Source organism: Melitaea cinxia, chromosome Z (genome assembly GCF_905220565.1).
Source record: "Melitaea cinxia chromosome Z, ilMelCinx1.1, whole genome shotgun sequence".
NCBI lineage: Eukaryota > Metazoa > Arthropoda > Insecta > Lepidoptera > Nymphalidae > Melitaea > Melitaea cinxia.
This window is the reverse complement of record NC_059424.1, coordinates 13867585-13881637: the sequence shown is the minus strand read 5'-3', so window position 1 is coordinate 13881637 and position 14053 is coordinate 13867585. Positions and strand designations below refer to the sequence as shown.

General features: G+C 33.9%; 1 protein-coding gene across 1 annotated transcript in view; it reads left to right on the top strand.

Annotated features, from left to right (window-relative positions):
- The window catches only part of LOC123668667 (potassium channel subfamily T member 2), a 102906-nt gene extending 89776 nt beyond the window's left edge, over positions 1–13130 (top strand). The window contains exons 6-22 of the mRNA XM_045602377.1: positions 81–164; positions 255–349; positions 1480–1678; positions 2028–2255; positions 2387–2544; positions 3020–3217; positions 3302–3451; positions 3522–3937; positions 5187–5339; positions 5801–5954; positions 8043–8393; positions 8476–8610; positions 8830–8941; positions 9012–9197; positions 9433–9642; positions 11513–11718; positions 11961–13130. Coding sequence (XP_045458333.1) covers positions 81–164; positions 255–349; positions 1480–1678; positions 2028–2255; positions 2387–2544; positions 3020–3217; positions 3302–3451; positions 3522–3937; positions 5187–5339; positions 5801–5954; positions 8043–8393; positions 8476–8610; positions 8830–8941; positions 9012–9197; positions 9433–9642; positions 11513–11718; positions 11961–12555 — 3630 coding nt within the window. The 3' untranslated portion in view covers positions 12556–13130. The remainder of the gene's footprint in view (positions 1–80; positions 165–254; positions 350–1479; positions 1679–2027; positions 2256–2386; positions 2545–3019; positions 3218–3301; positions 3452–3521; positions 3938–5186; positions 5340–5800; positions 5955–8042; positions 8394–8475; positions 8611–8829; positions 8942–9011; positions 9198–9432; positions 9643–11512; positions 11719–11960) is intronic.
- The last annotated feature ends 923 nt before the right edge of the window (positions 13131–14053 follow it).

Genomic DNA, 14053 nt, shown 5'->3' with positions numbered 1-14053 from the left:
ATTAATCACGCTGGTTTCAGTTATAACGACGACAAAATTAAAATCACGGAGATAACGTGAAGGACTGTTATGGTTTCCAGGTACCTTTCCCGCCTCTTCGCAATTTATTTATACCAGTATTTTTGAACTGCTGGCTGGCTAAGAGGTCTCTAGAAAATATGTTTGTAAGTATTAACCAATATTGAAAATATTAAAATGTAAAAAATGATATATTTTATTTATTCCTAAATGATTTATGGTTGTTTCAATTTTAGAACGACTTGCACCGTGCGATGCAGAAATCTCAGTCGGCTTTGTCCCAGCAACTCATGATATTGTGTGTTACGCTTTTATGTTTAGTATTTACTAGGTAAATATATATATTACTATTTTCTTACCAAACTCCAAATACAATTTACTTTTATATCGCAGACTGTGATAACGCACATTTGAATCTTTACTTCTAGTTTGTCATGTCACTTTTACGGAGAAAAATTCTTTTCTACACAATGAAATTAAATATGAGTAGAATCAGATTTCCTACAAAAAATTCAATCTATATTAATTCTACTGACTTTCATCTTGAACGGTATACCTATTATACATTTTTGTGTCAATGAAGTTTCAATAGTTGAAATACTAAGTGATAAATAAATATAGTGTTATATGCAAGGTTATGTAAGGATATCTTGTTCTATAAATGAAAAAATTAGCTTATTTATGTTAATGATTGATTGATTGATGATGGTTTTGGCAAATATAATAATACCTTTACCACAATGCTCAATTTAATGTTGTTAACTAAACGTTTTTAATATAAAAAAAATGTTATAAATTCGTAAGGCTATGAGCGTCGAATTAAATTATCTAAATTAAAAATTCACTTTTCTAAAGAAAACCGTTCCATCCTCCAAAATTTTACGTATAAGCAGAAAAACAAAAAACAAGCAATTATTTTGATAACATTACGAAAATAATACTGACTCGTCTCCGCGTCGCCGCCGCGCCGGGTTCATTCAATTTGCAGCATTTTAGAATTTTATCACGCCGCCTCGAAGCTTTTAGGAACAAAGCGTAAAGGGATTCTTACCTTTATTTTTAATTTATTTAATTATACATCATAGTCTTTTCCTCAATGAAACATCTTAGATGAAGCTCTAAAGAATAACTTTAAGATGAAACGAGAACCTTACGAATTACTTTGTTAATATTTTAACAAAGTAAATGTCCTTAAGAGCGTTAAAGGTTCTCTTTTTGTATTTTGTCGTTCATTCCTCGTAATTCTCGGTGATTTTACTAACGTATACATTGCTATTCCCTTCTTATAATGATTAATATAGGTAGTGAAGCTATAAAGAAATATGATATTGCTAAAGAAATAAATAGTACAAGAATATAAAGTTATTTGTAATAAATAGATTACATGAAACATTTTTAATGGGTTAGTATTTCGTCGTCTTTGTATTAATAAACATAATAACACTGAAGTTTTTGTTTAAGCGTGTGCGGTATACAACATTTCCAAAGAGCTGGACATCGTCACCTGAATCTGTTTCAAGCAACCTATTTTGTTGTAGTCACGTTTTCGACTGTAGGATACGGAGATTTCGTACCCGATATTTGGCCTTCTCAATTATTCATGGTCATAATGATTGGAGTGGCACTTGTTGTCTTACCGACACAGGTTTGGAATATTCTTGTAAAACAAATCCATTTAGTTCTTACTATTGTTACCCTAAAATGACAAGAATGAACAATTTCTAAACTCAAATATATATACACTTAAATAAATAAAATATTTTTCTGTGAATTAGTTATATACGATTTTACTTTTAACATTTATGAAAAATTCAAAATGCTGCTTCATATCAAAATCAATGAAGGATGAAATTTTCGCAATGATTCCGATTAAATCTTTTCCACTGTAACAAAATTATACATTTTTGGGAAATTAATTTAATTGTTAAAACTAAATTTATTTTACTTTATCAATTGTTAACATTTTCATTATTTTGTCAGTTTTAAAATGCTCTGTAACATTATTACAGTTTGAACAATTGGCTTTCACCTGGATGGAGAGGCAGAAGCTGGGCGGTTCTTACTCCTCTCATCGGGCACAATCAGAGAAACACGTCGTTGTTTGCTCGACAACTCTCCACGCTGACACAATTATGGATTTCCTAAATGAGTTCTACGCGCATCCTCTTCTTCAGGATTATTACGTTGTTCTACTTTCACCAATGGAACTTGATACGACTATGCGCATGATTCTTCAGGTAAAGTACAGTTTTCCGTTTAGAAAGTAATTAATTAATTAAAGTATACTTATTCCTTTTTGATTTACTAAGTGTTAATTTTTAAAAGTTTAATTACTTTTTAAGTTGAATATCAAATTTGTACTCCACAGGTTCCGATTTGGGCTCAACGTGTCATTTACATCCAAGGATCGTGCTTGAAAGACACTGATCTCATTCGAGCACGTATGAACGAAGCCGAAGCATGTTTCATACTGGCTGCAAGAAATTACGCAGATAAAACTGCAGCCGACGAACATACAATTTTAAGGTAAGTTATAAAATTATCAATAAAAAATACGGTTTCCTTATTATAAACAAATTATTAATTTACTTAGTTAAATAGGAAATTAATGTAACTGAGGTGGGGCACAGCAGAATGTTTCCAGCTCAAAATATGGAGCAGCCCGACTGGGGTTACTACCCCAAGGTCGAGGTACTCCTCGAAGTTACAGAAGATCACAGCTAAATAATACTGTTTTCAAGCAATGTTGTGTTCCTGTTGGTGAGTAAGGTGATCAGAGCTCCTAGGGGGAATCAGAGGTAGGGTCAGTAACGCGCTTTCAATGCTTCTGGTGTAGGTTTCTATAAGCTACGGTAATCACTTACTATCAGGTGAGCTGTACACTTGTTTGCCGATCTTTTTGATTAAAAAATACTAGTAAAAACAATAATATTGATTATTTTTTCCATCAACTAATGTTATTATAACTGCAAGAAAAATCAAATATATTTAATCATTACAGGTCATGGGCAGTAAAAGATTTTGCTCCAAACGTCCCTCAATATGTGCAGATCTTTCGGCCGGAGAATAAGTTACATGTTAAATTTGCTGAATTCGTAGTTTGTGAAGATGAGTTTAAATATGCACTGCTTGCAAACAATTGCACCTGTCCCGGAGCCTCGACTCTTGTTACTCTACTGCTGCACACAAGTCGTGGCCAGTATGTTATTTTTATTTTCAATTCAAAATATTTCGAAACTAGAACCTCTATAACATGATAAACTAAAATGTTCATTTTCCACAGAGAAGGTCAACAATCGCCTGAGGAATGGCATCGTCTTTATGGGAAATGCTCAGGAAATGAAATATACCATATCGTTCTCGGTGATAGTCGCTTTTTTGGCGAATATGAAGGAAAAAGCTTTACATATGCTAGTTTTCACTCACACAGAAAGTACGTAATTTTTCGATCACCATACGAGCAATTTATATTTAAAATACTCACTTTAACGTTTATTTCACAGGTATGGAGTAGCTTTAGTCGGAGTTCGTCCCGCAGAACTACCTGAATTTTATGAAGATACCATACTTCTAAATCCAGGCCCACGACACATCATGAAAAGCAGCGATACGTGCTATTACATGAGCATCACGAAGGAAGAAAATTCTGCTTTCGTAGTATCGGACAAACAGACAGAAAGCAAATCCAATGCTATATCAAAAGATCAAACTGCATGTAGCCTCCTCTCTAACGAAAAGAAGACCGGCGATGCGGAAGGCGGCACCGGACAGCAGAAAAGACCAGACGGTACTAATGTGGCTCAGTACGACCTACCACAAGTGATTCTACAAGCTCCCGCGAGTTCCACACCAAATACATCGCCATCACGCATCTACCCAGCTAATACTGTATCATCCGCTAATTTAACTGTTGCTGGCTGTGAGTGTCACAGTTGGATTAATGCCTAAAGTAGATTGGATAAAATCGCCCTGTAATTATTTTTTTGGCGTCCATTTGATCTACTTTATAGTTTGTATTTGCTTAAGTTGCTCGATGTCAACAAAATTTTATTTTACTGAAGCATTATAGAAATCGAGTCTATTGGCTGACCTGAACAGAGAGCAGCTCTCCGTGTTAGAGGGATTTTTGGTAATACTGATCACGGTGAAAAAAAATTGTGCCAAAATTGTTCCAATTCAGTTTTTTTTTTTTTTTTATTCACTGTGGTCCGATATTTCCGTTACATATGTAAGGTAATTTTCAGTAAACAACAACTTATTATTTACAAAACATGTTGCTGCAGACGACAGACACAATCGAGTATCAAATCACTCCATCAATAATTTCAACTAAAAATCGTGATCACAACTCGAATTCAATTTGTGAATGATTTTTAGTGTTAGAATATACAAAGTTATTTCCATGCATGCATGTTTGTGATGAACTAGTATTTTTTGTTGTAGGCAAAATTTCAAGCAAAGCGTATGTACAAAACTGGCGTCCAACGTCTAATCGGTATCGAAATGCAAACTTTTATAACGTCAATTTTTTTTTAACATTAAACATATTTAATTAACAATAACATTAAATTTTATTTCAATAAATATCTTGAAAGTAGAAATTAAAAATTAAAAAAAAAATGGTTGAACTCGATTCGATTGACGTTATATCCATCGCTGTTTATGCGAGTATTTACCCGTGTTGATAATTTTAATTTATTATATATATACAATAGTTTTTAATATTTTCGTGAATAGCCTAATGCGTATGCCTCATCCCGTAGTTTTCATAGTATGAATTCGATATTCATCAATTATAATCACTGCTGTCACGAAATTGCCCTCGTGTTATTATCATAATTGTGTTCGTGTCATTTTGCATTTAATATCCAATACATAATTGAATAATATTTTCTATAAATTTAAGGCCCATAAATTATTAAGGCATATTGATTTAGTTAACTTAGAACCACATGTTTCATCGGTAGAACTTGTGAGCGTAACGAAGTGATATCTATATTATTTAAATTAAGTATTAAAATTGTCTATATTTAAAGTTAAAATTTATCTTAAATATATGCAAGCACTATCAAAATGTTCGTAATAAATTTTAAATATTGATGATAATAATAATATTTTAAGGTGAATATGTAAACACAATTTCTACAATAATATCTTATGACTTCTAGCTAAATTCGGAGAAGCATCAACTTCGGCGTCAGATTCGCGCACCTGTCTCAAAGAATCACCGGCTACCGATAGCGCAACCGACAGCCACCTTTTACTTCCTCGACCAGACAATACTAACTTTTTAAGCCCCGATAGCTTAAACTGTCGACGAGGTACTATTTCTTTGATTCGTTTAGTTATATGAAAAAAAAATTCAAGTAATAAAATATTAAATTCCAATCATTATAATCAGCCAATTCCAGCACAATAAAATAAAAAGTGTGTGTGTCAGCTCCGACGTACGACTCTAGTTTACTCCTTCAGATCGACTAATAGGCACAAAAAAGGCTTACTAGTCTAAGAAAAAGATTATTACCATATCAAATGGTAAATGAACGAAGCAAATAGGCTTCCGATAGATGGCGTTAATAAACGAGTAACGAGGTCATTCATTCAGTAGATTTTGCTCCTCGTATTTCTTTCATACCGGATTTCATTTATATGAAAATCGATTCTTAAGGAGAAAACTCCAAAAGTTTTTTTCTTGATCTTACCTGGAAGATCTTGAACAACCTGATTACAACTCAATAATGTAACAAAGTTGCATATCGTTGTTTCGTATGTTTAACATCAGGTAGTAGACGGCCATCGATTTTACCAGTTCCGGATATGGTAACCAGCAGCTTAAATATTGCATCTGACAATCAAGAGGAAGGGGTGGGAGCTGATGAAAGTGAGGACGAGTTGGAGGATGACGTGCCGTGGCGGTCGCCCTCCGAAAAGATTGCGTAAGACATTTCGCAAACCGACTCGCCATACCCGCGATCATGCACGCACGCATATTTATTTTCTATCACTTTGCTGTCTTTTAAATTTTGATCTGTAGAATTTTAAATAAAATTTCAAGTTTCATGTTGAATCTACATTCGATAATGTAAACGTAGAAATTTAATTCCTTCAAAATTATCAACTTTTCTCAATCAAATATATCGCTATGTAGATTCAAATTCACGTTAGCAAAATTTAATTCAAAAGTCCAAAAATAGTCAAATTTAGTCTTATTGTAAACATTAAGGATATCGTCGCAACTCGACAACAACTGCGAGTAAGTGAAGTAAGTTTTGCTTTATTTTTATTTAATTTCGTCGTCAACATAATTGTGTTGCTGTTAAAAAGCACGTTATCTTGACGATTTTGCAATTTTGTTTCTTTGTTTTAGCCTGTACATTCAATCGTGTAGATAGAACAAGCGGATTGCGGCAGCTGCATGCACTCTGCACAAAGTACGTAATTGTATTGTAAGGTTTGCTGTGCATCGAACTTGTGAATTGCTTTTTTTGTAGCTTACATCCATTTATTTATGTAATATAGCTAAATTATATATATACCCAATAATTGTGATCCGTATGGTTGTAAAATAAATAATGAAATTTGATTATTAAAAATTTTGATAGTAGACAAATGCTATTCGAAATTATAAACAAATGCAATTTGAATCTTACTACTAGGAAGACAAGGAAGTTTCAAGTAGCTACGGTTTTATAAGCAGAGAGTTGCGGGAACTTGCCTTTTCTAAGTTTAAATAGAAGCTACAATATAGTATTTAAATTCATATGTATTTAACTAACATTTTTATGACAGAACACTTTAAATAAATTTTATTTCTTTATAAATATGTATATATTTCTTATAAACATATATTCGTGAGAAGAAATAAGATAATTCCTTTCATAATTGAATACTCGATTTAATATATGAAAATATTAATAAATCAATAACACTCATTATTATTCACATTTTCTCATATTTCATTTTAATAATTAAACTTAAGTAGGTATATCTTAACTACCGCCATGTCTTTGCTACACGCATGTGCTAAAACATTAATCTTCATTGAAATTATCAACACCATAAAGATTTATTTTATTAGAAACTATTAAATATCTTTAAATCAATATTTATCAGTTATTTTATATTATTAAATTAAAATGAATCCTCAAATTGTCAGTAAAACTTTTTATATGAAATTATATAGAGCACGATTCCTAAGCTCGATTATAGCACACACGAATGTTACCCCTCGTGAGTGTTTAGTTGATACGAATGTGTGTATTGTGTACGTATCCCTGAGTCCTGAGTATGTCCCCACTGCCGCGGCGGCTGCAGAGATGACGCGACCACGAGCTCTATGTCTTCGCTAGGGGGGAGTGAAACTCGCACTGCCTGGCGCAACGACTTCACCAGGTAAGCATAAAGCATCCTGACCTGATCTCCTGTCAAATGTTAGAGATTACATGGTTACTTACACCTGCGATCTAATACATCAAATTATTAATGCTTTCTGGTAATTTTATGTATTAGACCTTAGCTAGGGTGTATAATAAAATAAATAATACATGTTTCTTTTAATGTCCTTTATTTTCAACGTTTTATTTGAATTCCAATAAATGTTTATGAAATATAATTGATACATTACGCGTATATTTGTTGAAATGTGTAATATTTTTTTAAATATTTCCTTAAAATAAAGCAAGTATACTACTTATTTAATAATTTTACAATTTAACTTAGACACATGCATTATTTTTAGTGTATTTTAAGTGCTTGAAATTGAATGTTAGTTTATAAATAGCACAATACTTAATGTAAATTATGTATACACATTACTATTATCTTTTATTATCATTACCTTTTTAAATTTAATGCGACCTGCATATTTATTATGTAGGAAGCAAACAGTAAGTATACTTATTTATGTATTTATCTCAATGATTATATTTAAAATTCTCAAAAGCTTTGCTTTGCTCTACTTAAGTAATACACGTAGTAATAATCTGAGCTAACAAAATTCTTATTATTTTTCACCGCAATTTCAGGATCGTGAAAGGGTTTCCACCCGTTTCGCCTTTTATTGGCGTCAGTCCAACACTTTGCTACTTGTTAAAAGAGAAGAAGCCACTTTGTTGCCTTCAGCTTGCGCAAGTGTGCGAACATTGCGCGTATCGGAACGCAAAAGAATATCAATGGCAAAATAAAACCATCATCCTAGCCGCCGATTACGCTTCTAATGGAATTTACAACTTTATTATTCCATTGCGAGCTCATTTTAGATCTAAAACTTCACTAAATCCCATCATCCTTTTACTGGAACGTAGACCTGATGTGGCTTTCCTCGACTCCATATCTTATTTTCCACTTGTCTATTGGATGCTTGGTACTATTGACTGGTAAGAAATTATCTTAGAGTTGTATTTTAGTAGTGCTATACTCTATCATAACAGCAATATTGACGTACCTTTAATATTACAGCTTAGACGATCTTCTACGAGCCGGGATAACATTAGCCGAAAACGTGGTGGTTGTCAACAAAGAATTATCAAACTCTGCCGAAGAGGACAGTCTCTCAGATTGCAACACCATTGTGGCAGTGCAAACGATGTTCAAGTAAAATTATCCATCAGTATACTTTTTTATTTTACTATAAGTATTAGTTTATTTGTAAAGTATTAGGTACTTGGGTAGCTGCAATGCGAATATTACTAACAGCAAGCGATATCATTGCCAAAAATATTATAATACATAACAATGCATAGCGAATAAAATTTAAGCTACTGCGATCTGTTACTAATTAATAGCTTATTGAACTTAAATTTTTTTTTTCAGATTCTTTCCATCTATAAAATCTATAACGGAACTATCTCAATCATCAAATATGCGTTTTATGCAATTCAGAGCTCACGATAAATACGCATTACACCTCTCAAAGATGGAAAAGGTTTGCTATATTGTTTTTAAGTCGAGTTAAAAGCCTAAAATTATATTTATCACAGCATCTTTTATTGCAGCGTGAAAAAGAAAGAGGATCCCATATCTCCTACATGTTTCGACTGCCTTTTGCAGCTGGTTCTGTTTTTTCCGCCTCTATGTTGGATACTCTTCTTTATCAAGCATTTGTAAAAGATTACGTCATCACCTTTGTAAGACTACTCTTGGGTGTTGACCAGGCCCCTGGGTCAGGATTCCTCACTTCTGTAAGTTTTTTTCCATAAGCTAGCGAAGATTTAGCTAGCGAAAGGTAATCATTGCATGTTTATTAAACTGTCGCAGCGCGAAAAGTTATCGAAGCAAATTAAAATATGTATATTATTATTACGAATTTACAAGTTTTTGACATTTATCTACTCGTATAACATTGTATTAAGTACTTATATTTAATATTTATAGTTCAGTATTTAGTAACATTTTGCTATCTTGAACTTGTGACAGATGAAAATTACAAAGGAGGATATGTGGATACGTACATATGGTCGACTGTATCAAAAGCTATGTTCTACGACATGCGAAATCCCTATAGGGATCTATCGCACACAGGATACGAGTCTAGCTGATCAAGCCCACCACGTGAGTATGTCGCCACGGAGCCCGTCTGGGTGGTTTTGGTCACGCCTCGCGGGATTGCGACCATCGCGCGCATCGGTGAGTCGGCCTACTGTAACTCACAGCTACTGTTCCTTAAATACAGTCCTTCGCCGCTACCAACCGCCAACATTTAACTTTTTCACGCAATAATATATTAATTGTACGTATACATTATTATTTTATGAAACTGACACGTTGCATATAAATAATCCTAGTCATTGGACTGTATTTCGGGTAATCTTTTTAAATACAATTTATCCTTCCTAAGGGTCAGCGTTACACTTTCTCATTGTAAAATGTCTGACATTTACATATAAAGCCTACACACGTGGCGTCTTTTTCAACTAGATTTTTTTGCATTTGTACAACTATCTATTTCTCATACGATACTCGATTTCTTTTAAAATACACGAGCTTAATTTTCTATTTAATCGCAAACCGCTATAGCCAAAATGTCGACCCTTTGTGCTTTTGCGTGAACACGGATCTGACTAAAGAGTGTTTTCAATTGACATTTGATCGCGGCGGATTGAATAAAATAGAACAGAATTACAAACAAAACTGAATTGCACGTCTATCGGTATCGAACTCGATGATCGCAATCCCGCCGTATCGTTATCCTGTTAGTTGTAAATGTGCATGGACTGTTAGAAAATATTATGTTGGATGACAACATCATATGACATCTACGTAGCAACGGACCACTGCCGATTTGATATGCCAGAAAATTTGCTGCTATACGCAGAAAGCGTAAACACCCTTCATCAGAATCCGATAATTGACATGATCTTTGCATGGTTTCTTAAAAATTTTGTTTACAAGTATAAGAGTTTAAATGTAATATTTATATTGTGAAAGTGATAACTACCCGCCTTAGCTTATTATATTTAGATTTCACTTGATGTATTTAGATTGAAATATGTTTTATAGTATTTTCACCTTGCTCATAAAATGAACTATAGTTTTGCATGGATTTTTTTTACGAAGGTAGTCTGCAAAAATCATTTTTTTTTTTATAATTTGATGCTCTCTCGAATAAGAAATAATCTTTGTATTGATTGAAACTAACTAGAATATATAGATCTTAAAAAATTTCATACTGTTATGGACACGATTTGAGGATATATATGCGAGTGAGCATCGTATTAGGGACATATAGGCGTAGCAGAAGTGTGATAGGAACATTACAGCAGGCGACGGGGGAAGCTGGGGCGGCAGGAGACGGTGGGTCGGAGGGGCAGAGAGGCCGTTCGCGCCGTGGAACTACAGGGTGTCTTAGCGGCTGCTACGGAGACCGTACTCCAGCGGTAAGACACAACCACTGTACCGCCTACGCCGATGACTAACGAGTCAAACAGTATATTTTTTTTCTATCGAAAAGATACAATTTTAGTCACCGATATATCTCGAGTATAAATTTAAACTTATTATGTATATAATATTTTTAACATTGCTATAACAGACGCCGACGTAAAGGTATTTAGTCATTTAAACTTCATAATAAAAAAATATAGTCATATCATGTATTAATAGTAATTATTAAATTGCTGTAAGTTTACGGTTATATCATTTATCAAGCTTTAGATTAGTCTAGTTTCTAGTTGTAGACGTTTTAGGTTTCGCAACTGTGCGTTATTTGCACTTAGATCATTATTAGTTTCAGTGTAGAACAGTCTAATGAAGTGGCACGAGCCCTATTGCCCTTTTACCATATAATGTGCTGTTTTGATTAATCGTTGTGGGGGCAATGACTTTAGTGAATTGGAACTCCATGACATAAAATTTATATTAGCTAAGATGAAATGTACTTGTCTAATTTAATGCATGCACATAAAGTATCCTGTAAAAAGTACAAAAAATGAATTTATAAGTTCTTTAATCACATTTAATGTACATAAAATAATTCAATAAATTAATTACATTTTAGTATTCAACAAGCTTAGTAGACGAAGCTCGTGATAATCATGCTCAGCAAATTGAGAGAGCAGAAATTGCAAACCTTGTACGGTCCAGGATAGAGTCCTTAAACTTGACTGGAGTCGACTACGATGATGTAAGCGAAAAACGTAACAGTCTATCATACGTTATCATAAATCCGAGCTGTGACCTTAATTTGCAAGAAGGCGACATTATGTAAGTACATTCCTACAAGTCATTCCACTCTTTCAAACATTTATTGTAATTTAATATTTATGAAGTAAAACTTCTTTACGCACGCTTGAATTGGGGAGTAAGCTGATGAATGCGTGACGACAGCGTTATGAAAAGTTTGGTCGGGCGAGGCAAATGGAAGTTGAGAGGGAGATATAAGTTAGATGGAGCTGAAGAAGTTTTACTTCAGCCGCGTGGTCTAAAGTACACTCGTTTTTTTTTAGATACTTGGTACGACCCTCGCCGTTTTCAGCTCAAAAGACGTTTGAACGTCATAACAGCCGTCGTAAATCCAACATTAGCTTTTGCTCTACTGCCCTGATCCAAGCTGCAGCAGCAGGCAGTCGTCGTGGCTCTGCTTTGGGAGGCCTAGTCAGCCTCTCTCCTCGAGCCCCACCTTTAACTAATGCAAAGGCAAACTCACTTTCCCTTCCTGATAGCCCTACAATCGTTACGGACTTTCGTGGGCGTTCTAATTCTCTTAGAGTTGTTGACGATATTCTTTTACGTCGCTCAAACTCCTTACGACAAGGACTCGGAGCGCCTGCTACTTCTCGTCGCCGTAAAAGCAGTCTGGAAGAAATTGGAATATCGCACTTTAATTCACTTTTACAACACCAGCAAAAGCAACAAAACGCTAATGCTATTAAGATTGCTCTAAATGGAAGCATTGGTCTCGAGGTTACACCGCCAGATGAAAGTCCAATGGATAGATTTGGATATCAGGACATTGCTGCTGCCCTTCCATCTACTTCTTCTGGATCAGGTTTGCCACCTCCGTCTCCAGACCCGCAGCACCTTCAAGGAACAATCGTATGATATAATCTTATGTGGGGACGACGACTCAGTTCCGTAGTGAGGAACAAGTGGAATTAAGCCTACATGACACCGGCTAGAAAAATGTCCTCGGAACATATTTTCGTCTCGTAGCGTCTCTACTATGCACGTAGCGTTTCTACTATGAAATTTCCAAAGAAACTTCAAAGTGAGTGACTGGATCAGGACAATACGCGATAGTGAAATCTGTGTATTGTAAGCGGGATCAACTAGTTAATATGTAAAGGGAAAGGCCTAAGGCTGTACATAACGGGGCTTTCTTTGGTCTTATTGTATTGTATGTATATAAGAGTGCGACTATCAATAAAACTCTTTCACTATATTAAAATATTTACAAAATATTTATTACGTGTACTTAATATTATATTATCAAATGGATTTATTGGTGATGTAGCATATCTCTAATTTAGATTTAATAGATGTGTATGATGATTATAACTTCAGAATTGAATCAATATTAAAAGTTGTGTACCTATATCATTATTATTAGATTTGTTGACTGTCGAATTGTATTTCAAATAGTATCTGTGGCAATCAATAAAGTCTATACGACCTAATTGATTCATCTTTTTTTACAATGAAACCTATATTGACTTACTTTTAAACATTAAATTTCCTCAGGAAGGCAAAAAAAATTTTACTAATCATTCATACTCGTAACTAAACAACTTTTAAATTTTTAACCAACACAATGTTTTATGTTGATATTTTGTAAAATGAGTGTTAAAAGCAGATAAAATATCAAATAAATAAAACCTAATCAAGCAAAACCATATTAGTGCACATTTTGACTCTGCGCAATAAATTATTTTATTTATTTTAATCTATCATATGCCCATAATATATATTATATTGAGGGCACGTAGATAGTAGTAACCTGCTTTCTGCTCCTGATCTGTGGGCTCTATTCAAACCCTGAGTCCTTATGGTTATATTTTGTACCTGTCGGCGCCTCCTGGTTTCACCTATTAAATTTTCGATCCCGTGGGAATGTCGGAAAAAAGTAAGTATGTATTGGTCTGGATCTCCAACTAATCTACGTACAAAGATTCATGACAATTAGTTCAGTAGGTTTGCGTGAAAGAATAACAAACATCCGCACTTACATTCATATTACTAATGGGATAGGATTATCTCAGTAACATTATATGCATTTATTATGAATGAGTATATGAACATAGATAATATGTATGATTCTCTTTGACTCACACATTAGGAAATTCTTAACATTTTTTTAAATCATATCAAAAATCGACCGTTCCAGCGGGGATCGAACCTCACATCTCCGACTGACCGTGTCAGTGCTCTAGCCAATTAAACTATGGAACGATGTACTCGCTTGCTGGAGCGGTCGATTTTTGATATGATATTAAAAAATTAACATGGATATCTATTGACTGTATTTGAAAACATATCGTGTGTATAATGAAAATTTCGTACAGTAAATTGCAACGTTGTTTATTTAGTATACCATTAAATT